Here is a 26,738-nt window from a genome sequence, read left to right as displayed (position 1 = left end):
GCATTTAAAGTATGTACTTCATATGCATTGTGAATTTTTTCTGACACTATGAAAAACACTCTAATTTAAGTTTTAGTGTTAAATTTCATCAGCTTACTAAATGGTTGGTCTACAGAAGAGATTTAATTCAGCTGAACATGCAAAGGTTCAATTGGAATTCTCTTATTAGAATTTGTCAATCCATATGTCCATCTGTCAATCCTTAAACTTAATAGATGTATTCAACATCTTGGAATTTTCCAACACTACTAGGGATATTGAAACCGTTATTAATTTTTTTTTAACAAAAAAAAAAAAAAAACTTGACCATACAGAAACTATGAAAATAATTGCACACAAAATACAAAGGTTTAACAAGAGAATATAGAGAAAGCCGTTTTTTAAGTCAAAGAAATGCAAGATACAAATATCTTTTCATTTCGCAAGCTTGCCCAGTTAATGATAATACAGATATTAGCAGTAGTGAAGGAGAAACCTCAAGGGTACTGTGCAACAATATATTCAAGAAGTGGTGTAAATCAGATGTGGATACTTAAAAATTCCAAGGAACCTTTGGACAATTTGAAATCACAAGATGTCACCAAATTCTACATTCAAAAAATGTACGTCTTTTCAACTTTATACACAACCATTCCCCACGATAAATTAAAGTCCAGGCTTTTTGATATCATTGACAGCTGCTTATTCAATAAAAATGGTACTCGTAATTTTACTTACCTGGTCATTCGTCATTTGCAAAATTATTTTGTAACAAATCAGATTCTGATTGTACACACAAGTACTCTGAAGTTGACATCAAAAAGATCCTTGAATTTCTGATTGACAATATTGTGGTAAAGTGTAAATATTTAAAAAGAGTGTATAGTTTTAGTATTTTAGAATTTTTCATTTATTTGACATGCATAGTATTATATATTGGCTACTAAATAATTTTGATATTATTTTCAGGAATTTACTTAATTTAATTTATTTATATTTCAGCAGTTTATTATTTATTTAAGGTATATTATACTTTAGAAGCTTTAGAATTATTTAGAAATTAATTAAGAATTATTAGATATAAGTTTTCCCTTATACTTACTTATAGCTAAAAACTTTGAGAGGTCAGTGACCTATGAAGTGACCCGACAATGAGATTTCATTGGTCAATTTTTTGGAGGCAAATCTCTTTGTTGGTTGATTTATTTTTGGGTAGAACTGGTCATATCAGTCTTTGTGTCCAAGAGGACAGTGTGTATTTCAGTGATTCCCTAAGTTTCCTGTTTTGGGTGTTCAGTTGTATATTCACTTCATCTACATTTTCATGGAGGGTGTATTTAAAGGATCTCAGGTCTGTTGTTATATTATTTGTATGATTGTGATTTTGTGTGAAAATGAGTGAAAAAGGTGTTAGAATGGTGAGTGAGATTTTGAGAGTTTGTTTACATGTGTAAATGAGAAACATAAATATTTTATATGACATTTCACTCTGATTCAGTCATGAAATTGTATATATGTAGGACTGAGTGAAATGAATAAATAAGTGTAAAGTTGTAAAACTAGTTTTGTAAATGGCTTGTATAACTATAATGTTATTTATCGTAAAATTAGGAATTTTATCTTTTATTTCATATAATTTAAATAATCTTTCCAATTTAAAGCATAGGTATTTTTCATTAAATTAATCAGTTATCATTATTAAAGATTTTTATATCAGCTAAGGGAGATTACTCATTTTTATGCATTCTTTCTAGGACTGACATGCATGTGTATGCATATGTGGTAGTATGTATTATCAAGACCTTTTGACCATATTGAAGGTAATTTATGTGTTTTATGTTTGTGTTGTTCTATTATATGTATGTGTTGACAGAACTTTATTTTGAGTATTTGTCTTGCATGTTTATATTTTGTGTTGAATTGAATTTCATTTGTATTCAGTCCAATGCATGAAATCGTATTTCTGTGTAAATGTTCAGTAAGATTATTTGATTCTAAATTATTTAAAATCAGATAATGATTATGATAAATTATTATGAATTTCTTTTATTTTAAATTACTAAATTGTCAAAGGAATTATTTTAATTTATGATGAATTGATCTGTGATAAAGAACTGTTAATTATTTTTATATAAATTTAATACAAAGAGAATATGAACTATAAAGTATGAATTTGTAATGATAACAAATATTATATTGCAGTTGTATACATATTTTTTATCTTGTCTAATAATTGTTATTGTTATTACAGGGTCTACTACTACTTATACTTGTACTATTAATAAAATCAACTAAAACAGAAACGATGTTGTTATTCCAAGAACCCTGTTACAATATCTATGTCGTTTTTTGGAGACCAGGTCTTCCAACAATCTATTGGAATTCCCATGGGTACCAATTGCGCCCCGTTATTAGCAGACCTATTTCTGCATTCCTATGAAGCATTTTTGTTCAAAATCTTATGCGTGAAAAGAAGAAAACATTTGCCGTGACCTTCAACTCGACATTTAGATATATCGATGACGTACTGCCAATTAACAATAATTCAATTTCAGTTGTATCGCGTCATTTGATTCGTTAAACGGTTTTATCCATTTCGTATAACATAACTTGCCTACGTCACAATGAGTTACGTCAAAAACGTATCACTCCGCTTGACGTTACTTTTAAAATTATGCTCACTTTGAAGCCTTTTTCTGGAGGAAACATTGTCTCATTGTCTACACTGAAATTACCGCTTCGCGGTTTATAAAGCGTAAACTGCCCCAAGTTATGTTATATCGGATAACATAAGTTGAAATAAGCTTCATTCCTTAAATGGTAATATCCATTCTTATGTCAATACGATATATCTTAGTGAGCTTGAGATAAAAGATACTACAGATTCTGACACATCACTTTCATTTTTGGATATTTTTCTTGAAAAAGACTTAATGGTAATCTAACAACCAATTTCTATGATAAATGACTTCGCTAACCTCTGCAGCAATATACCTCATCACTTGCATACGAAGTTTATATATCTCAGTTGATTCGATACGCAAGAGCATACTCTAAGTATGAACAATTTCTAAAACGAGGTTAATCATTGACAAACATGTTGATAAAACAAGAATATCAGCAGCATCGTTTAAAGTCATCATTTCGTAAGTTCTATGGTCGGTACAATGACCTTATCAGCAAATACAATTTATCATTGAGTCATTTGCTGACTGACATTTTTTTTCATACTAATTGTTAATCCATCATTTACACACTGAATTGACGACGGATTTTTGCGTTATTTTTCGATCATGACAAGGAGCACACGACGGTTGTAACCTGTCGACAGGGGATGCTCTCTCCTCCGTGGCACCTGATCCCACCTCTGATGTTTCTGAGGTCCGTGTTTGTTCTGCTCCTGATTTGCATTGTTTGAATGGAATTATAAGCTTGAATACTGTTCGTTACCTCCATATATTCCATGGAACGACGTTTTCATAATAGTCAACCTCCTGCTCCATTGGATGTTTTGCATCGTTCTTAAATGCGCATACAGCAGAATTTCTGTATAATGTGATTTGATCAATGCGACAGTCGTAGGTAGAAAAAATGCATCTATGAAATTAGGGATCAAACACATAATTACAATTGTGAAACTCGCACTCGTTATTTTTAAAAGGCTTCCGTATTAACCTTAATGGCCTTTATTTATTATTTGATATTTGAAATAAAATGCCTATTTGAAAAAGAAAAGGAAAGTTTATATATTTGGATTTTTCGACACCAGAAAACGGACTGAGATCTGTGATTATGGATATTGCAAATCATAGGGTTTTTAGACAGTCACGTTTTACGAAACAAAAGACTTGTCAAACTACCCGTTTATTCTCACCAACAAAGCAACTGAGGCAGAGAATCTAAATAATACCCTTTTTTCTCAAAAGATCCTGTTTTGAATTCTAACAATTTTTAAAGCTGAAATTCACACCTTGTTTTCTTTCCAAATATACGTAAACTATTTTTTCCAAACATTTTAATTACAAAAGACTAGATATCGGATTTTCTTCCCTCTTTCTAATATAATAGGCGTAGGCCTACCATTACGTAGATTTTGACATTCGATAAGAAACGAAACACCTAATCGCATACTTTCCACTCAAACAAAAAAATTTACAACTTCATGCGCTTCAGTGTACACGTAATTTATCAATAAGTCGAATGCTGACTGACGTTTATCAAACTAAATGTCAGGCTATTTTTTACAAACTGAACTGTCTAAGGATTTTTCAGTTAGCATGATCATGGCAAATCATGGGCACACGGCAGGTGTGTACGTTTGACAGAAGATGCTTTCTTCACCATGACACCTGCTCCCAGCTCATGCTTTTAGAGGTCCCTGTCTGCTCTGCTCCCTATTTCTTTTGTTTTGATGGATATTGAGCTTACTTGCTATTTGTTTTCTCTACATGTACAGTTCATAGCTTTCCGACCGTTATATAAAGACACGAATCTTTACACGGAGTCTGGCTCTGACAACTAATTAAAATAGTTTTTAAAGTCTTATATTTATGGATATAACAGCTGAAGTTCTTGTGTGTTGCTGAGTTCATGGCAAGAAATGATAAAAGTGAAGTAATTAAAATTTTTTAAAGTCTTGTTTTTATGGATATAACAGCTGAAGTTCTTGTGTGTTGCTGACGTAAAACAATATCTTTATCTTTCTTTCTCGATAACATATAAAACATCAAAATTCAGCTCAAGATATTAAAAAAAAACATTCAGCGCATAAAATATAACTACGAGGGTTGTTCGAAAAGTTCGTGGACAACTGTCATATCTTTTTTATTTGACGTCAAACGTTATCCAAATTTGGAAGAATTAAGCAGTATTCAATTTTTTTTTCAAAATATTACTATTTATTCAAAACCTAATTTAATTTTAAAAATTGCAAAAATCGGATCGCGGAGCAGGTCGAAATTTAATAAGTTACAGACAATACACTATATAATATCTGTTGTCATATTCTCTGTTAAATGGAACAAAAACGAAAAACAACCTATAAATTTAAATTAAGAATTGTTCTATCGAATCTTATACCAAATTATGGCTTTATATTTTGCTTTGTTGAAAAGAAATCAACTTTAAAAGATATTCAAGGCATATTTAAGGCATATTCCTTATTGAAAACGACAAAAACGATGACGTTTAAAACGTCAAGGAGCAAATATAAAGATGAAATTTTGTGTTTTAGTCAGGAAAAATCCTGAATAAACTCAAAAAGTCTTGGAGGAATCAAGAAAATATGTCACAAGCGAGTTATGCATGTGTGTACAAATAGTCCAGGCAGTATTTGAGTGACAGAGACTCTGTATCGGATCAGAACAATATGTGAAGAAACAATTAAACTGTAAAAGTCTGACCAAAAATTTTAAAAAGTTGGAACGTCTAAGAAACACTTAGGCGCTTAAGAGTTGCTTATCCTGTGAAAGCGGAGTTAAATAATAAAAGTATTTAAAACCTTAACAAAGGAAACTATACAACGAGAGCAATTCTGAAAAAAAAAATAAATCTCAAGTATTGGGAAAAGGATTTAATGAGTGGACATTGGATTATACTGTGTGAAATGTATAGGGATAGTATTTTTTTTTTTTAGAAATTCTTGACGCTGTTTCGACGTTACATTGCCACTGAGTGTGCTCCGCGGGTACCAAACATGTTGATTTTAAAATGGAGTAAATTGATTTCTGCTAAATTGAATGGAATGAAACTTTACATATCAACAAAAAATTATTTTTGCATGTTATATTGTGCTTATTTTAAATTTCTAGTGAGTAATATAACGAAGATTGACATCGTCCACGAACTTTTCGAACAACCCTCGTATATTAAAAGAAAATTCCTATATACAGTACTTCAATCACTAACAACTTTTGTTCTTTTATACTTTTTCTATTTAAGTAATTCGTCTTACATAAACTATGTTTTTCCACAAATGGATTTTTTTTCTTCATGCGGTCTGAATCCTTGCTAAAGTATCTGCTTATGCAGTATTCAACATTCAATATCAAAAAACAAAAATATGTATTCATTACATCAAACATATCAATAAGTTAAAACAAAATACATTTATGACATTTAAGTCACAGGAACAATTTAAAATATCTACAATATAATTCTGTTTATTCTCTTTAATGTTGCAGTTCGTAATTTATAAAATGGACATTGTCGTAATAGATAGTTGGAGCAGCCTAGAGGTCCCTTGTAAGCTGTTGACAGAATCCCAGCTATGTTCTATCATGATACAGTGTCGAAAACTTCTTAACTACACTTATCCGGAAATAAAAGTCTGTAGATCAAAATTATAATTCGTATTAGTGTAGCATTTGTTATGTTACTCACTGGAAGTTGTTTGAGCGATTGCTGGTAGGAATATAGAGCATCCTGAAGATGTTCTGTGATCTGTTGACAAATTCCTAGGATCTGCCATGATATGTCTCTGAGTACTGGGGGTATATGTGTCCCCTGGTCATCGTGAACTAGGGCCCGTAGATCATTTAGAGCTTTTTGGGCACGTACAGTGTCAAGGTGTCTGTTACAAAGGAGCTCTAACATAAGAGACAGGACGAGAGGTGGGATAAATATTCGTTCCTCTCCATTCTGTAAAGCAGACAGCTGTTCAACTACTAACTCATTGATATAAGCTGTATCAATGAGAAGTTGGACTTTGTTTGCTACAACTTTCCTAAATTTTGTAGATAATGACCTTCCGCCTACAGCCTCCATATAACTATCTGGGTCAATGTTAAACATGTGCACGGGAAACGGCTTTGATACTTTGAGATTTGCCATCTTTATGATAGATAATGCTTTACTGTATCTGCATGTTTGGTAGTAATACATGGCAAGGTACAATTTGGCAGAAATACTTCCTAACTTGGAAGCTAATTTCAGCATGCGACAGGAAATCTTATCAGAGATGTATATTGCTTTGTTTTTGTTAACTTCAGTATGGATTTTGTAGCTCGTAAACATATATACCAAGAATGCGGTTCGCTGAAGGATTTCTGATGCATATTTTTGTAGCATGACAAGGTGGTACTCTGAGAGGGGGAAACTCATCATTTTTTCTATCTGGTACAAGACCCGTCTGTGACCGCCAAAATCATTATGAAGTGATGAGGGATCATTTTTTTCTATCTCTTGGAATAGTTCTTTATCAAAGTCAGCTTCAGAGATCAAAAAGCTTTCATCTATACCGTGCAAGAGAGTGGAAATATGATTTATTTTTACGATAAAGGACCTTATGGATGGACTCAGTAGCAGGCAGGATAGACCATTTTCATATAATGTAAACAACTGTGTCAATAACATTACTTGTGAATGTCCATAGATTTTAGTCAAAAACATGTTGCTTTCTGGAATAAAAAAATTTGGACACACTCCCTCATACACCCACTTCAGAATGAGCTTAAAGCAAACCCAGAAACACTCCAGGAGATTTTGTGGGTTCCATTGCGACATAATGTTTTCTTGTAGCATCCAGAAAATAGCTGTCTTCACGTGATAGGAACACAATAATTTACTTTCATCATTTGATTCGAAGTTTATGACTTCATTTAAAAATAGTTTCAGCAAGCCATAACTTAAAAATTGGCAATGGTTCATGGTATGGACGAGCCTTTTTTCTGCCTTCGAAAAGGATATCCTCCATTCATTGTCTTGATGATTTCCTAGACGGTGTCCTACTGCTACAACATGGCATCCACTAGTGATGATGTCATGAACAACACGAGGTTTTGGCCACGAGTGACTGTGACATCTGTCTATCCATGTAGAGGCAGATGGAGACCAAAAGTCACAAGCAAAACAGTTGGCATGATCAAAATCAAAATGCCTGGAAACATGAAGATTGCATGGTCCATGTATTACAGAATCAGATAACACTAAAGAAGACATATACTCTTTGTGTAAACAACTAGATACATAATATCTATCATTCATTCTGATACAAGAGAATAAAATATTATTTGATAACCATGTATTAAGTTTTGGTAAGCAGAGTAAAGTGTAGCCTGGTGGGCTATCAGAACTGTCTGCAACAATTAGCCCACATTTTCGTACATTGTAATACTGGACCTGAGATAAATCCCAAATCACTCGATGATTATTTGGCCAATTTATGATATCCACATCGGAATCGTTAAGCCTGAATCCTTCGCCGCTGCTTCCACTTATGCAAGATGACACAACAATAGCCCTGGTATGATTGTCCAATATATTGACAATATCCAGGAGATCTCTCCTCATCGCCACCTGGTGTGGAGATCCCACTATTTTATGCAGAGCCCAATAAACAGACACTGAAAAGTGCTGATAACTTCTCTCACTGATAAAAATTGAAATACGTATATCATTATATAAAATGTATCAAACATTTTAAAACGCACTTAGTATTTCACAAGTATATCTTGTTATGTCTCACCTGTTCGAGGTATTGGACGCCATTTTCCTTGTGAAATTGTTCAAATTTTTCAATGTCTATATTTAGAAAGCTTGAATTCTGTTTTCATTATAGGTTTTATTTTGGAAAACTTTAACCTTTTTATTATTGCATTGTGTTGGATAAGTTCTTGATATTATTTAAAACTGTAAAGAGACTGTTTTTCATGCTAATAACATGTACATTATGCATATGAATTAAAAGATCAGAATCCGTATCTTACTGCTGTGTACATATCTTTAAAGGGAACAGAAATTTATTGAGGCATATAAAGTTTGTACTTGATATGCATTGTGACTTTTTCTGACAATATGAAAAACACTCTAATTTAGGTTTTAGTGTTAAATTTCATCAGCTTACTAATTGGTTGGTTTACATAAGAGAGTTAGTTTAGCTAGCACGCAAAGGTTCAAGTGGATTTCTCTTATTAGAATTTGTCAATCCATATGCCCATATGTCTTTCTATAAACTTAATATTAAACATATTTGCATTTTTCCAAAAACTACTGGGCATATTTTGAGCGAAACTCATCTTCTTATAAAAATTACTTGATCCATTATCAGAAACTATGAATATTGCATAAAAAACTTCATAGTAGGGTATCAAAGGTTTAACAAGAGAATATATAGAAACTCTTTTTAAAAGTCAAAGAAATACAGAGCACAAAATCTCATTTCATTTCGTAACAATGCCCATGATTCAGACTGAGCTACAATTACTGGTAAGATATTCACATATAATATACAAGTTTAAAATTACCTTCTGAAAACAATATTTTTACAATAGCTTAAATTAATTAATACCGTGGAATCATTTTAATTCGTGGGAGTCAATTTTCGTGGGTAAGCAAATTTTGACTTGTTCTTGCGGACATAAATTCGAGGTTACTCGTAAATACGATGGTTCAATGAATCAATATGCTAACAAATTTTAAAACATTCGCAGGGATGTAAATTTGTGGGCATGGGTGACCCACGAAATCCACGAACATCGGTCCCCCACGAACAATGATGATTCTACAGTATTCCAATGTGCAGATTTTTGGAATAATCACTCTGTGGTTAGAATGAGGGTAAAAAAAATCAAATTAAATCATTTACAATGAAAGATAGGGAATAACGAACAGTATTAAAGATCAAAAGTCCATAAACAATACAAAACAGGAGGAGAGCAAACACGGACTTCCGAAACATCAGAGGTGGGATCAGGTGCCATGGAGGAGTGCGCATCCCCTGCCTACTGGTCACACCCGCCCTTGTGTGTGCTCCTTGTCATGATTGGGAAATAACGGAAAAATCCGTCATCAATTCAGTCTACATGTATAAATAATGGACTAACAACTAGTATGAAAAATTTGGAAAATATAATCAAACTAATATTCGTGTGGTAAAAAATATCAATATTTTATGGACTCCTATAAATATATCTTCTCGGGTTTGCGAAAATTAATCGTTACAACAACTTTTTTTGTTTTCAAATATTGCAAAAATTGGAAACTAAATTCTTCAGAGAACAATATATTAAACATCACAAGATTATCAAACATACATCATCAAACAAACATCACAAGACTATTATCACAGGATATTTGACATACATCACAATATTATCCAATGCAAGAACGTTAAACATAGTTTATGTAGGCAGAAAAATTACAAAACTTGATAATTATCTGTTTAAACACTGCAGATGTTTTACTGAGAGGGGTATTTCATTTGACAGTTTCTCTCTTTTAATTTGTTCATTAAAATTCCATGAAAAACAAGTATACAAATGCTACCCCTGTACAATCTAATGGATTGAAAATTTCAAGGCCCAAACAGAAAAGACTTTCGTGCGTGATTAATTCTGTTCTCCGGGTTTGTTTCAGTAGAAGTTCTGGAAATCTGTACAATTGGAAACTGAATTGCATAAAATCATAAAATATGTGGAGATAACGATCAGTATTCAAGGTAACAAGTCCATTAGACAATAGAAAATAGGAGCAGAGCAAACAACGGACCCCCAAAACATCAGAAATGGGATCAGGTGCATGGAGGAATGACCATCCCCTGCTGACGGTCACATCCGCCACGTGCTCCTTGTCATGATCGGAAAATATTGGAAAGCTAAAACGAGGTAAAGTTTTGACAAAAAAATTGATGAAACGGGAATATCAGCAGTTTCGTTTAAAGTCATCGTTTCGTAAGTTCTATGGTCGATACAATGACCTTGTCATAAAATACAGTTTATCATTGAGTCAAATGCTGACTGCCGTTTTTCAAACTCTACGTCAGGCCAATAATAAAACACTAAACTGTCAACGTTTTCCGTTGTTTCCCGATTATGAAAAGGAGCATACGGCGGGAATGGCCGTTCTGCAGGGTATGTTCACTCCTCCATTGCACCTGATCCCACCTCTGATTTTTTGGACCTATATGTTTGATCAGCTCCTATTGTTTAATGGACTTTTGATCTTACATTATGTACATTATCTTCATTCATTTCATTACTTTAAATGTTTTGAAAAGCCTCGAACAGCATGTTAATGTTCAGCAAAAATGTTCCGTAAGTGTTTTCAATTGAATACTGTATTGTATTAATATTCTGAAGTAAATTTACCGCTGGAAACGTTCTTCCCTAAATAAAATTTAAAAAAGAAAGAAATACAACCGCTTTACCTCCAATGTAACTGCTGGAGGAGAGGCGCTGGGGACAAAGGTAGAACATACAGAATCTTCTTCCCCAGGCTGTCTGACCTTAGAGTCACTGGACTCCCGATGCTTATGTTCCTGTAAAATTCCCAGACGTGTTTTAAAATTTAGGCTTAATTTTAAAATTAAAAGACTGTAACAAATCTATGTTTTACTGGTATTTGTTAACTTGAACTGAAAACCCAGACTTTCTGTCAAACATATCATAGTACATGTATATGGCCCTATTACATTTACTTGACTGAAGTTGTCCGAGTTTTCCGAAGAAATTGTGGAGCAGCCTGATGTCTCTAATATTTCAGAAACGTTTCCGCCTGCTTGGTCAGTGTCCTAAAAAATAGAATTCATTTGAACTTGTATCATTGGCCTGATGTTCTATGGAGTGTATCCTTTATCAAATGGTTTGTTGAAATCTTTGCTTAAAACATACGAATTGTTTCAATTTCTAGCATATACAATTCTTTAAAAGTGAAAAATGAAATATGTGAAAATAAGAAATAGTATTCGAGCTCAAATGTTCTTTGAACAATACAAAATAGGAGTAGAGCAAACAAGGACCTCAAAAACATCAGAGGTGGGATCAGATGTCATGCAAGTGTGAGCATCCCCTGACGACCGGAAATAGCCGTGTGCTCCTTAATTGTCATTTTCGGGAAATAATGAGAAAATCCGAGGACGATTGAGTGCGTAAATAATTACTAATTAACAATTAGTATGTGAACGTCAGTAAGCATTTGACTCAATGATAAATTGTATTTGCTGACAAGGTAATACAAATTTAAAAATGATGACTTTAAACGAGACTGCTAATATTCTTGTTTCATCAACTTGTTTGTCAATGATTCACCTCGTTTAAGAAATTGTACATGAAGAGCATGCTCTTGCGTATCGAATCACCTGAGAGGTATAAAGCTCGTATGCAGGTGATGAAGGTATATTGCTTCATAAGTAAGGGAAGTTGTCGATTGAAAAGTTAAAGTCGTCACATTCAACATAATGCTTTGGTGTGAGATAACTATAAATAAACAGTGATTGATCTAAAAAAAAAATTATAAACATACAACAAAGTTATAATGGCATGAAAAAAGATCTTTGAAAACTCTATAGGTGGGTTTAGTTATTTTAATGCAAGTTCCTAAAAATAAAAATTATATCTATATCGTTTATAAATCATTGTTACCATAACTTTTACCACAGGATCGACATCAAAGCTATTCGGATTGAACTTCGTAGATTTACGGTAGTTGATGTCCATGAATTGAACTCCATCGGTCTCTGAGAGGAAGTCCGACTCTAATGTAGACTTATCCCCAGGTCGCCTGTATAATAAATAGTGTGAAAAGAAGGATAGTATGTTTACTGATTATATAATATATAAGTTTTTATAAAATGCTGTAGAAATTAATATACCCCGGGATTTAGCTAAACCAATTACATGAGGCCAAATGGCTAAATGCTTCAATTAATGTAAATATGCATGACAACGTTTCATTTTACCTGAATTCTTTGATACCCCCATGACTTCGTCTACAACAGAGAAGCGCCATGAAGACCAATACAATCAGGAGCAAGGCGGATCCCAGGGTGAACCCTATCACGGTCTCTAACTTCCCCGTCTGGTCCTCACAACCGGCGCCGTAATACAAGGATGACCAAGTCGATTGACAACTGTTGTTGCAATAAAACATATGCAGATAACGATCAGTATTCAAGATAAAAAGTCCATAAAACAATACAAAATTAGAGCAGAGCAAACACAGACTTCCGAAACATCAGAGATGGGATCAGGTGCCATAAAGGAGTGAGCATCTCCAGCTGACTGGTCACACAACATTCGCTGTCTGAATACTTAAAAAAAACTTTAACTCAAGTGTCACAAGTGACATTGTGCCAATTTTTAATATTAGCTGATTGTACAGGTATTGGTAAGAGTTATCGTTTATTTCATTTACGCACTATTGGTCACTGAGTTGTACTTGTTCTATTTTTTATTAACGTATGCTCGTCGAACCCGTTTGATTGATTGTGTATTGTTTAACGTCCCTCTCGCGAATTTTTCACTCATATGGAGACGCTTGAACCCGTTTGAGTAGTAAGGTCAGTTATTTATACTGGGTGTTGGCTAGTGTTCGTCAGATGAGGTCTGGACGCCGGGAGTTATACTTTACCCATGCTTTGTGATCTTGGGCGTGCCTTTTATATAACCCATGCTGTGTGAACTTTGGTGCGTTTCCCCTGCTGAGTGATCTTGGGATTCAGTTATGATAGCGGCGTTGAGAGCAAGACCTGGGGGCCGACAATATGATTTTTATGTATAAAATGCCACAGCTCAGTAAGTTTTTACACTTTACAATATTTTTGTTGTTAGCTTTAAAGAGCAATATTCTATGTAAAACTGTTAGCAATATAGTGAGAATGTATATATTTACGCTCTAATTCATTTATTCTTTAAACGGCAAAAATACATGTTATCTTTTGTAATTTGTAAAATCTAGTATTTTGAACAGATATGTTTTGAATATTTTATTAGAAAACCCTATGAAAATTGTAGGTGACCAAAATTGTATATAAAGCTTTTGTTTGGACGGAAGTATTTGCTTACGTGGAAATTGGCTAAATCTAGGGATATGGTGGACCGGCGGGGACAATATGGACATTATGGTGGACCGTGGATGACGTTGGATGACGTTGGAACGTGGTGTGAAACTCTCATGATAACCATGATTGAACTTTTGGTCGATTTGATATTTATTGTACATATGTAGATAAATTTATTGTTAATTTTTATAAATCTTGTTGTTTCTTGGTACACAGGAGGTCTTCCAAAATATTATTTATTTTGGTTTGTAAATTCTAATTGAAAGAATCCATCACAACTTGAGGTCAGTTGTGACATCAAGCATCTAATAAATAAATGCTAAAATCATAAAAATTATTCAAATATCCAATGACCATAGATAAAACAAAATTTATGATTTAAAAAAAAATAATGCTAAGAATGCGTGTAATGAAATTCATTAAATTTAGTTGTGTTTAAATTTTCAGCAAATGAATGAACAATTTACAATCAGCAGATAATCATATTAGATGAAATAAAATCACAATTTTTTTTTTATTTAACCTTCAATTTACGGAGAGGGACGTTAAACAACATACGATCAATCAATCAATCAATTTACGGACGGTAAAATTATTTCTTACGATATTGATATTTATTTCGCAAAACAAGGTAAACTTTGCAATAATATTGTGGTATTGCTAAGAATTCAGAAAAAACAAATAAGAATGAGAGATTTTAAGTGTTTCAATTGGTTTCGGTGTTTGGAAGGTGTATTAATAGAAATCAAAGTAAATTCAAAATTAACCAAATACACAACTGTTTCATATTTAGGATTTTTTTTACTTGAAAAAGACGTTAATGGTAATCTAACAACAAGCTCTATGATAAACGTGATGACAAACTTTTCAATCGTCAACTTCCCTTATGCACCAATATACCATCATTACGGGGTTTATATCTCTCAGTTGATTCGATACACAAGAGCATGCTCTACATATGTACAATTTCTAAAGCGAGGTCAATCATTAACAAAGTTGATAAAACAAGAATATCAACATTCTCGTTAAAAGTCATCATTTCATAAGTTCTAAGGTCGAAACAATGACCTTCTCAGCAAAATCATTTTATCATTGAATCAAGTACTGACTTATGTTTTTCATATTTATTGTCAGGTCAATATTAGCTCATTGATTTGTCTACCGATATTATTTGCTATTTTCCAATTATACCAAGGAGTACACGGCGGGTGAGACCGGTCAGCAGAGGATCCTCCATTCTCCATGGCACCTGATCCAACCTCTGATGTTTTTGAGGTCCGTGTTAGTTCCTCTCCTTTTTGGTATTGTTTTATTAACCTTTTAGCTTGAATACTTTTCATATATTTTATTGCTCATAGCAACGAGCCCTGCTGAATCGGTAATATCATTACTTACCTACAAACTGTTTTATTCCTCATAGAGTCAAAAATACAATGACCGTCATTTTTACAGTCTATCGTTTCCAGATCACATCTGTGGACACATACTCCAGTGTAGCTGTCTTCATTAGAGCGTTTACAGTTGTATCCCAACGGACAAAGCTTTCCAGAGGCATGACATTCCGTCATATCTATACATTGAATAAGTATTATTACCTAATGTGTATTTAATAAGGTTGGTTAATAGGTAATTGCTTTGGAATCTTAAATATATATAAGAATATTAGATAAACACTACCTACTCTTAGTCTGTTTTTGTAGTTGTTTCTCTATTTCATCTGATATATTCACAGCACGCCAATCCAGAGATGTAATGTTTGAGATATTCTGTCGAATATTATCAGAAATGTCGCTCGCAAATTTTTTTATTGTTTTATTTTTTTCCCGAAGTTTTATGACTGGAATACCCACATCGATTGTAATATTAAATTGGGATTCACTGAAATATGAAAATAATCAGGTTTCTACAAGGTCACACAATAATGCAATGGACAGGAGCGTTTTTATTGCTAAAATAAATTTTACACTGACAACCATCATTTTCAGATGATTTTCTTTATATGCTTTATAAGTAAAACTTCCTTTGGTTGAAAAGATATATTATACAATTACACAGGATCATTAGGTTAATTTTTTTCCTATTGATAAACTGAACTACGACCGCATTCACATAAGTATACACACTGTGTACATACTCCACCTGTGTACACAGAAACAACCCTCTAATGACTATACGTGGTTCCTTACTTACTTGGTCACTGAGTTCGAATCCAGATCCCCGACTCTACGACTGACAGGCCAGGCATTAGTCTTCTCCTCCCTCCGATATCTTAGAGTATGCCTCGGAGGATCGCTACAAGTAGAATCAATTGTAAATAGTAAAGAAAAATAGATAAAATTGCTTATGCCATATGAATTCTTTTCATTTTCCAAGGAAATACACGACGTAGTTTTCAACTTCTTTTTTTTTCCTTCTAAGACTAAAGCATTTTAAAAACAGAAGGACTTTTGTGCGATTTTTGCAATGCATTAAGATTTTGTACACCTCTTCTTAAACAAATTTTGACGAAATTCCAGCTTAAAATGTATGATTTGTAGGTTTTGAATAATATGATGATATGTTATCTATTGATATAACTTTGTAATGTTAAAATATATGATACTTTCATTTCAATTGAAGTTACGATGAAAAGGTAGTCAGTACCTGACAAGAATAGTACAGCTGCCCTCGTATCCAATAAACACATATTGTTTCAACTGAGAAGAGAGATAGATAATAACTTTAATAACGTGGATACAAATTTTGATATCCATACAAGCTGACAATTTACAATTTCATTGCAAAGACTGTGATGTATATATTTCACATCATCAGGTAAATGACATAATCATTACTTGTACCATATCGGTAAAAATAGCTTTCTTGAATGTTGAATCCGACTCATTTCTGTCTATGGTGATTAGCATCGTAAATTGTAGACTCAGGGTATTGTTGATCCCTGGAAAAGAGCGGATTTGTTACAATAAGCGATAGGGGTTACAGACAATTTAAAAAAAATCACGTTTCACATTATAAAAAGAAATGGAAATGAGCATGGTACATATACGAAGAACCTTCTTTAAAATACAGTAAAGTAGAGTCTGTGAATTTAGAATTTTCATGATGAATTGAGATAAGAAACATTTATAAAGCTCAAATTCTACCGAATCAATAAAAATCAGATGCAAACGCGGACTTCTAAAATCATCAGAGGTGGGATTAGGAGTGAGCATCTCCTGTCGACCAGCCATGTGCTCTTTGCTGGAAAAATCGTCGACAATACAATGTGTTTGTCCTAACAATTAGTATGAAAAGGTGGTCAGCAATTGACTAAATGATAGATTGAATTTGCTGCAAGAAAGGTCATTTTATCGACAAAATAACTTGTAAAATGCTGGCTTCAAACGAGGCTGTTGATATCATTATATCATTAATCTGTCTGTCAAAAGGTTGCCTTGGCTTTTTTTTTTTTTTTGTAAATGAAGAACACGCTTTTTCGTATCAAATCAATATGAATAAAATATAACAAATCATACAACAATAAAGCAGTAAAAAGTACCAAGTAGAAGTATTTCCGTCGGAACAAGAGTTGTGTTGGGAATTGTTAACGTCGTGGTTTTCTCTGGATGTAAGGTTGTTTTGGGGATAGAAGTACTGAGAGTCGTTGTTCTGGAATTGGAATTAGTTGTCAGAGGCTTTACAGAACTCGATGTACTAGATGAAGACTCTGTTGTTTTGGTTTGCATGGAGGATGGCCCAGAAGTATTATTTCTTATTGACGTGGTACTTTCTAAGATATCCATTGTGTGTTCATCCGAGGAGTTCTGTATTGCTGACGTAACTATGGTTTTATTATGATATTCCTTTGTTGTCTGTTTTGATTCATGTTCAGAAGTAAGTTTTTGTTCCGTTGATGCTTGTCCCAATGTTGTGGGTAATAATGATATCGACAGTATTGTTTCGTTGAAAGTTGCTGTTGTTAAGGTTGAAATATGAGTTGTTTGATCAGGTATTTTTGTGGTTATTGGTTGGTTTGTTGTGTTTTTTGTAGTCGAAGTTTGTGAAATGTTGTTAAATATGGCGGTGGTTGAGGGTTGTGATGAGATGTTCGACTGCGTGGCTGTTGGAGTGAAGATCTCATTTGCTTGACTAGATATGTTATTAATTGTTGGTTGTATTGTGTTGCTGGTTATGGTGGGAGTCCATGTTCCCGTGATGTGACCAGATGTGTCTGTAGTTATTACTTGTTTTGTGTTGCTTTTTGTTGCCGTGGAATTTTCTGTATTGTGTGTAATTTCAATCGGTGCTTGCGTTGTGATCCCAGTTGTATTTGTCGCGGCAGCTGATGTTTTTGCCGTATGGCGAGATATGGTCGTGGTTTCTGGTTGTGTTGCACTGCTAGATGCATTTGCAATTTTCGTAAATGTTTGTGTATTGTGGTCATTTGTGGTTATGGTTGTTGGATTTGTGCTTTTATTAGTTGCAGATGGCATGGCAATTGTTTTTTCTTTGTCGTCGATTGTTGTCGTGCCTCCTGATTGTGTCATGGGTGTCATGTTTTCTTGTGTTTGTGTTGTGTGATCGGGTAAGGTAATAGTTGATATGTTATTTATGGTTGTGGTTGATTTTTGTGTTATGGGGTCTTGTGTTGTTGGGGTTGATGGTTGTGCTCTGTGGCTTGTTGTGCTTGTCGTGGTTGTTGACGTCTGCGTTGTGAAGTCAGCTATAATTGTTGTTTGAGGTTGTGTTGTAGTGTTTGTTGTTTTTTCGAATTTTGTGAAGATGGATGCGGTGGTGATAGTGGTTTGTGTTGGTTCTTTTGATGATATTTCTAATGTCAATGGTGTTGGTTTCCTTGACGTTGATGAATGTGTTGCAGCCATGGTTGCTTTATTTATTGGATAATAATCTGATGTGAATGACGTTGAGGAAGTGGAATGAGAAGAACTCCTCATAACTGACGAACACAGTGTCAAAACCAGAAATAAAACTCTGATAAAGGAGTCCAGAAAACCCATTTCACCTGGAAACATAGTCAGTAGAACAGCAAATCAATACGTTTCTGTTAAATGCTTTTTTTGTTTAAAATAGGTGTAATGTATAAACATGTAACACGCCCAAGTTCAAATGTACAAAATAAAATCAAAATTATAGGATTAAGCAGAATATCTTATTTATTGGTTTATATATGAAAATATCCCTCAAACCATGGTACCTGATCCAAGCTCTAATGTTTTGGAGGTCCGTGTTTGCTCCACTCCTATTTAATATTTTTTTATGGACTTTTGAGCTTAAATACTGTTCATTATCTCCATTGGTTCATTAAAATATCTGTCATTTATCTTGCATAATTTAAATTCCCTTCTACTGGTAAATAAAGCCCCTAAAACCTGCAACGCATTTTCAAACATTAATTTCTTTTGGTCCTATATATTTACGTTGGGTTTCCAAACAGAATAATCAAAACATGTCCCATCCCTTATTTTTCTCTTAAGCCGTGTGTCTGACATCAATGTCTGTACGTTCGAACCCCTTGTTGTGTGATGATCTCGATATAGGGACATGTAAAGAAGGTCATTACAATATGATAGTTTCCTGATTGTAATATTTGTGACTGCCAGAAACGTCATGATTTACACAACTTGTGCTTGATTAAAATATATATATTAATTTTCTGATAATATTGTAAATTTTTGCATTTCAGATTTTTTTTGTTTTAAGGACATGTTTTGCTCGGTCAGGTGAAACGTGATAAAGCAACAATAATGATATATGGCTTCTAATAGAGCAAATTTACAGATTCACTCTTTTTATAAATGGAAGAATGTACTTACAGAACTTTATGTCGACGCCCTGCAGATAGCCTTTTGCAAACATGAACCGATTTGAAGAAAATACGTTTGGTTATCGATTAGACAGGTAGAACTTTGATAACAGATATATTTTCTTTTTTACATTCCAGATTTTCCTGAAGAGATTGCATGACATAATTTATGATCAGACGTTACCTTAAAAAAAAGTAACAGATAACTATAGTTAGTCAACATTTTAACGACATTAATGAATATATAGGATATTCTATAGTTTTGTTTACAAAAAAAATTCAAAAAGTAATATTTCTAATTCATAAAAAAAGAATCATTTCAGCTGATTCGATACCTAAGAACATGCTCTACGTATGTACAATTTCTAAAACAAGGTTATTTGTTTGGTTTCATGATGTGATTAATCGAGTGGCTTGTGTGAAAAATTGCATAAACGCCGAAGGTATGCTTTCTAGTCATCAATTTAAATTTTATCGACAAAATTTTATTTTATTAGAAGACAAAAGATGTATTAGTTTAAAATGACTATTATTTAAAATCGCTGCTTAAATACAATAACTACAACCCAACAATTGAAATTTACAATAAAAAAAAATTAAAGAAGTATATATGACAAAGAAGAAATACATTCGAGTACCTCTAAATGTTTATTTCTAGAAAAATAAAAAAAAATAAAATCATATTTCCAAATATTACAAAAACAGTTCGTTGTAGATTTAATGTTATGTTGATTGTAAGTAATTTGTTGAAGTACTCGACATTAAACCGAACAATGTCCCTATATTTATGTATGTACATTCCAATATACACTGTACACGTATCGCATTTAACAAAGTAATAAATGACTGTTTATTATGCCGTTAACAGCTAAACAAATGAAATGAAATTCGGGTTATGATATGAAACAAATAATATTTTCCCAATTCCTTTTCTAGAATTGTAGAATGCAGTTCCGTATTCTCAGTTTCAGAATGGAGTTCTGTTTTCAGTCATGGTAAACGTGGATGCTGCTGGTCTTATTCCCTGTAAGATGTATGTAACATATTGATTAAAAATAATAAAATATCTATGAATGTTTTTTTCTAATTTTCTTGAACACAGAATATTTACCGTTTCTTTCCTTGCGTGCATTACTATGTTTTCTCACCGTTTGTGGTTTGTAGAGATACGACTCCCTGCTGACATAAGGACTTTCAAAATTCTCCATGGGTTCACTGTAAATATGTGGCCTCTTGATGGAAAACTGAAATGAATACACATGTATTGTTAATCATATACTTATTTTCTCCTATTTCTATATTACAACTTATGTACAAGTACTTCAGATGTTAGATTTTTTGTTTGTAGAAATATTCGGTTCAGGAAAAAACCGAAATTATAGTTAAACCAAGAAAAGAAGGAAAAGAATTGCTTTTTAATTGCTTGGTACAGAAATGGGGAGAAAAAGATTATTTCTACATGAATTATGAAGACATCAAAGAGATATTTCAAAGGTCCATTGAAACATAACAAGTTATCAATTACAGCGCCAATATGAACCTATCAAAACAAAGGTGGAATCAGGTGACATAGAGAAGTATGCATCCCTTGGTCACATTTGCTCCTTATCATGATCGGGCAAATAGAAACTGTAAATAATGATCTGTAGACCATTAAGTGAGAAAATAATGACCTTACAGTTTGTAAAAGAAAGAACATTCGATACGATATAATGTATTTGCTAACAAGGTCATTTATAGACAAAAGAATTCGCTGAAGTTGAATGTAACAAGATTGTTGATAGTCGTATATCACCACTTTGTCAAAAGCCTTCCTTGTTTTATAAATTGTTTTATGTAAAACATGGCCTTGCTTATCGAATCAACTTGGAAAACAATATCACAAATACAGGTCTTAATGATTTTTGCCATATAAATAAGAGTTAACAATTGAAAAGTTGAAATACCTCGGAACACATGTGTGTAGCATTAGAATATTTTAACGCAATGAAGGATATGGAGATAACGAATAGTATTCAATATAAAAGTCCATAAAACAATACAAAATAGGACCAGAGCTAACACGGACCTGCAAAACATCAGAAGTGGGATCAGGTGCCATGGAGGAGTGAGCATCCGACCGGTCACACCAGCCGTGTGCTCCTTGTCATGATCGTGAAATAACAAAATTCCTTCGTCAATTCAATGTATAAATCATGGACTAACATAAGTATGAAAAACGTCAGTCAGCATTTGACTCAGTGATAATTGTATTTGCTGACAAGGTCATTGTATCGACCATGGAACTTACGAAATGATGACTTTTAACGAGACTGCTGATATTCTTGTTTCATCATCTTGTTTAAGTCAATAATTTACCTCGTTTCTGAAATTGTTCATACGTAGAGCATGCTTTTGCGTATTGAATCAACTGAGGGATGTAAACTCCGTATGCAGGTGATGAAGGTATACTTCTGTATGAGAAAGGGAAGTTGACGATAGAAAAGTTAGTCATCACATTTATCATAGAGCTTGGTCGTTAGATTACCATAAGCGTTTTTTTTCAAGTAAAATATCCAAGTATGAAACAATTGTGCCACACTCTGTGGTATCTTTTATCTCAAGCTCACCAGGACACATCGTATCGACATAAGAATGAAAATAACAATTGTTAATACTGACAATACGTCGTCGATATATCTAAATGTCGAGTTGAAGGCCACAGCAAGATTTTTCTTCTTTTCAGATTAAGATTTTGCAAAAATTCTGCTTCATACAAATACAAAAATAGGTCTGCTTATAAAAGAGCGCAATTGGTACCCATGGGAATTCCAGTAGATTGTCGGAAGACCCAGTCTACAAAAACAACAGCTATTGTCAATCAGAAACTCAAGCATCTGTTTAATGTTAACTCAGAGTACTTGTTTGTGCAATCCGAATGGGTTCAGAAAATATTCAAAATAAACAATTACCAGGTGAGTAAATTTACGAGTTCCATTTTAATTGCAAAAGCAGCTATCAATGATATAAAAAAAACAGTGACTTAAATTAATCGTGGGGAATGGTTGTGTATTAAGTTGGAAAGTCGTAAATTTTAAAGTGGTTAATTTGGAATTTTGTGCGTAGATGACAAATGAAATAAGACATTTTTTCGATCAAAATAATGCAGAACAATTGTAACATCCAAATAACATTAGGTCCAAAAATGTTTCAATAGTATACAGACATTCATGACTCTAATTTTCTGTAACAAAATAAAGTTTCAAGTACAATGAAACTTATTTTTAAAAAGCATTTCTTCATAATTTTGTTATTTTTCGACATGCAGGTGGACATGAACATTTAAACATATTTTTTCTTCGATATTGACTTAAGTTGCATCTTGCACGTTACATGATACACATGGACACTTGGGCCCGTGTTTTCTCTGCTCCTATTTTGTGTTGTTTAATGGACTTTTTGAGTTTGAATACTGTTCGTTATTTCCAATTTATTTCATGCATTTAACTTATCTTAGTCCTCTGTTACAACATTGAAAAATTTTTCCAAAGTGCGTTGATTTTCTTCCAATTTTAACGCACTTTGAAAATTTTTTTCAAAGTGCGTAATTTTTTCAAAGTGCGTTGCCACAGTCCTCCAACAGAAAAAGTACATTGCATATAGGAGGTCAAAATATAGCAAGAAAACAAAGTACTCACGTTTCTGGATGAATCTATGCTAGTCACTGCATATAGGAGGCCAAAATAAAGCTCAATGATAAAGTACTCACGTTTCTGGTTGAATCAATGCTAGTCATTGATACCCGTTCTTCACCGTACAGTCTGTGGGAGGGTTGTGATTTATACAGCGGTGGGTACATCTCTAACTCTGGAACCCTGGGACTTTGATTCCAAAGAAGTTCATACGCCTGAAATCATTACCTTTTTTATTTTCATCACGAGTTTTCAATTCTACGAGCAAATACAACAGTTTAACTGTTCGATGTAATTAAATACCTAGAACAGTGCATTGCTTGCATGCTTGAATTTGGAATTATTATGAAAAATTTAAAGGTGATCTAATGACTTCTTTCTTTTTGCATGATATAATCAAAGTTACATAACTGAAAATAGCGTACAATAAACTAACAATAATTTAAGTTTGATACTAGAAATGTTTTGGTTTTAGTTACTCAAAATCTATGTTTAGGACGTCACCCCACCCATCCAATTATTAAGCATCATCTTCTATATAATTTATCTTTTGTATTGAAACGACTGATCAGCAGGGGATGTTTACTCCTTTGGACATCTGATCCTCCCTCTGAAGTTCCACGGTGTCCGTGTTTATGTCCTCTTCACAGAATTCTATTGTACATGTATATTTAATGCTTGAGGTCGATTTCTGTTCGTTGTCTTCAAACAAGTGGTATTGTGAGCACTTAGCTCACAAAATAAAATCCCCTTGCTTCCCATATGATTAAAATGGCAAAGTCCATGTTTTGTTATACCAGACCCGAAACAAGTGTCAAAAAGTAAAAAAAAAAGTATGTGCACAGTGGCATTATGTAATATGTTTGATTGTTATTGTTTAATGCCGAGTCGGCAAGATTTCAGCCATATTTCGGCGACACTTTGTGAAAATTTCATCAAATTTCATTAAGTGGTCAAGGAAGAGTAAATAGTCATAATGCATTATTTAAGATTGCTGCTTTTAAGCTTTTATCCACACAGAAATGTAAAAATTGCTTGATAAAAATCTTCGGACATACCTGATTAGTCACTCCTGGGGTACCAGTGTATCTGTACAAGTTCGTTGAATCTTCTTTTAATTGTAGACTAGAGTTAAAGTCTCTAATGTCTAGTTTTCTTGTAGAGAAATCTTCCTCTTTACTAGTGAATCCAAGTCTGTAAAGAATCATTCACTTTTTCCTAAAGACAATGATTAGTTGACGTTGAAAATATAACAAAATAGCATCAATGATATTGTTCTTTGAAATTTATGTTCATATCAGATAATCTCACCTTTTGTCTCGTTCATTGTTAGAGGATCGCCTACAACAGATGATAAGTATGATGACAATTATAAGGAATCCTCCGCCACCAACAGACAGACCAACAACAAACTCCATCGTCCCTGTCCTCTCCTCGCACTTTGGCCCGTAGTATATCGTCACCAGACTCTTCTCACATCTACAATTGTGGTATTTAACGTTAGAGTGTCCTTTGTAATGTTCTTCATATATATTATTAAAGATCATTATGTGGAAATTGTAGGGTGTGAGAGAGAGTATGTTTGCATTTGTTTGTATATGTACGTGGTTTATATTTTGTCCTACGTGTTTATATGTAAAAAAAACTGTTTCACAAATAAAACATTAAAACATAATCAATCAATCAAAACTTGGAAGAGATCTTAAAAAGGGTTTTCCAACATTTTGAACTTTGATTTTGTTTTATCGCAGCCTCCTACCTACAAGCTGTTTGATTTAGGAATGTGTCAAAGTAGCAGTGTCCATTGTTATGACAAAATTTTCCTGAGACATTACATCCCGTCGGTGTCTCTGAAGCAGATATAACATTAGACGCGGTAGATGTCTCTGAAGCAGTTGTAACATTAGATGTGGTAGGTGTCTCTGAAGCAGTTGTAACATTAGACGTGGTAGATGTCTCTGAAGCAGTTGTAAGATTAGACATGGTAGATGTCTCTGAAGCAGTTGTAAGATTAGACGTGGTAGATGTCTCTGAAGCAGTTGTAAGATTAGACGTGGTAGATGTCTCTGAAGCAGTTGTAACATTAGACGTGGTAGATGTCTCTGAAGCAGTTGAAACATTAGACGTGGTAGATGTCTCTGAAGCAGTTGTAACATTAGACATGGTAGATGTCTCTGAAGCAGTTGTAACATTAGACGTGGTAGATGTCTCTGAAGCAGATGTAACATTAGACGTGGTAGATGTCTCTGAAGCAGATGTCTCTGAAGCAGATGTAACAATAGACATGGTAGATGTCTCTGAAGCAGTTGTAAGATTAGACGTGGTAGGTGTCTCTGAAGCAGTTGTAACATTAGACGTGGTAGATGTCTCTGAAGCAGTTGAAACATTAGACGTGGTAGGTGTTTCTGAAGCAGATATAACATTAGACGTGGTAGGTGTTTCTGAAGCAGTTGTAACATTAGACGTGGTAGATGTCTCTGAAGCAGTTGTAACATTGGACGTGGTAGATGTCTCTGAAGCAGTTGTAACATTAGACGTGGTAGATGTCTCTGAAGCAGATGTAACATTAGACGTGGTAGATGTCTCTGAAGCAGTTGTAAGATTAGACGTGGTAGATGTCTCTGAAGCAGTTGTAACATTAGACGTGGTAGATGTCTCTGAAGCAGATGTTACATTAGACGTGGTAGATGTCTCTGAAGCAGTTGTAAGATTAGACGTGGTAGATGTCTCTGAAGCAGTTGTAACATTAGACGTGGAAGATGTCTCTGAAGCAGTTGTAACATTAGACGTGGTAGATGTCTCTGAAGCAGTTGTAAGATTAGACGTGGTAGATGTCTCTGAAGCAGATATAACATTAGACGTGGTAGGTGTCTCTGAAGCAGTTGTAAGATTAGACGTGGTAGATGTCTCTGAAGCAGATATAACATTAGACGTGGTAGGTGTCGCTGAAGCAGATGTAACAGTAGTGGTGGTAGGTGTCTCTGAAGCAATTAAAATTAAGACAGGGATGCTAGAGGTAAGAGATGACGTCGAGGCAAAATAAACGTTCCATGAGACAGCAAGTAGTAGGAAAATAACACCTGAAAAAAATACCGTAAAACACCATTACATCAATAAAGGATAAACTAGTTGTGAAAAATGATAGTTCCTTTGATCTAGGACTTCTGAAATCTAAATCTCCTTGCAGAGTATTGGTAGATTTGTTTTTTATTGTTTGTTTATTTATTCCTTAAGGCTCTATCACACCAAGCTGCGTTCACACGGAGTCATAACGGCGTTGTCAACTTTTTAAAATCGCCATGGAATCGCAGGAAAATTGCACAAATTTCTGTAAAATTTTCACAATTTGAAGATGTCACGGTGTCCTTACGGCGACGGACGCGATTCTACGGCGATCTAAGGCGTTCTACTACGTTCCCACGGAGATCTCTCGGCTATTGACTGCGCTTCCGCTGAGTTTTCACGGCGCGTTAGGAGTTTTCACCTCGTGTTCACGGCGTTCTCACTGCGC

At 33.8% G+C, this 26,738-nt stretch overlaps 4 protein-coding genes across 5 annotated transcripts; all 4 read right to left on the bottom strand.

The window, feature by feature from the left end:
• Window positions 1-6,028: 6,028 nt before the first annotated feature.
• Window positions 6,029-8,482, bottom strand: LOC134257297 (uncharacterized). Its single transcript, XM_062739931.1, has 2 exons — window positions 8,444-8,482; window positions 6,029-8,347 (listed from the first exon to the last, which is right to left on the bottom strand). Exons 1-2 carry the CDS (start codon window positions 8,464-8,466, stop codon window positions 6,280-6,282), a joined length of 2,091 nt encoding a protein of 696 aa, XP_062595915.1. The 5' UTR covers window positions 8,467-8,482; the 3' UTR covers window positions 6,029-6,279.
• A 1,573-nt stretch (window positions 8,483-10,055) lies between these two features.
• LOC134257295 (uncharacterized) lies at window positions 10,056-15,708 on the bottom strand. 2 transcript variants are annotated; one of them, XM_062739927.1, is made up of 7 exons: window positions 15,435-15,708; window positions 15,149-15,323; window positions 12,653-12,823; window positions 12,336-12,474; window positions 11,393-11,485; window positions 11,123-11,233; window positions 10,056-10,348 (listed from the first exon to the last, which is right to left on the bottom strand). In XM_062739927.1, exons 2-7 carry the CDS (start codon window positions 15,319-15,321, stop codon window positions 10,271-10,273), a joined length of 765 nt encoding a protein of 254 aa, XP_062595911.1. In that variant the 5' UTR covers window positions 15,322-15,323; window positions 15,435-15,708; the 3' UTR covers window positions 10,056-10,270. The 2 variants fall into 2 exon arrangements, with proteins under 2 accessions (XP_062595911.1, XP_062595912.1); XM_062739928.1 differs by having other exon boundaries at window positions 11,387-11,485; window positions 12,342-12,474.
• Window positions 15,709-15,939: 231 nt separating this feature from the next.
• On the bottom strand, window positions 15,940-18,615 carry LOC134257298 (mucin-2-like). The gene is made up of 4 exons (XM_062739932.1): window positions 17,292-18,615; window positions 16,588-16,691; window positions 16,397-16,449; window positions 15,940-16,045 (listed from the first exon to the last, which is right to left on the bottom strand). Exons 1-4 carry the CDS (start codon window positions 18,613-18,615, stop codon window positions 15,940-15,942), a joined length of 1,587 nt encoding a protein of 528 aa, XP_062595916.1.
• A 1,713-nt stretch (window positions 18,616-20,328) lies between these two features.
• On the bottom strand, window positions 20,329-24,706 carry LOC134257296 (uncharacterized). The gene is made up of 5 exons (XM_062739929.1): window positions 24,539-24,706; window positions 24,286-24,421; window positions 23,305-23,442; window positions 20,705-20,800; window positions 20,329-20,580 (listed from the first exon to the last, which is right to left on the bottom strand). The coding sequence occupies exons 1-5, from the start codon at window positions 24,643-24,645 to the stop codon at window positions 20,524-20,526; spliced, it is 534 nt and encodes a 177-aa protein (XP_062595913.1). The 5' UTR covers window positions 24,646-24,706; the 3' UTR covers window positions 20,329-20,523.
• Between the last annotated feature and the right edge of the window lie 2,032 nt (window positions 24,707-26,738).

The sequence above is a fragment of the Saccostrea cucullata genome, unplaced genomic scaffold (assembly GCF_032062105.1).
Source record: "Saccostrea cucullata isolate Sc308-1 unplaced genomic scaffold, CSIRO_AGI_Scuc_v1 ctg2626, whole genome shotgun sequence".
NCBI lineage: Eukaryota > Metazoa > Mollusca > Bivalvia > Ostreida > Ostreidae > Saccostrea > Saccostrea cuccullata.
Note: the sequence above shows the minus strand (reverse complement) of the source record. Positions and strands in the feature narration are given on the sequence as shown.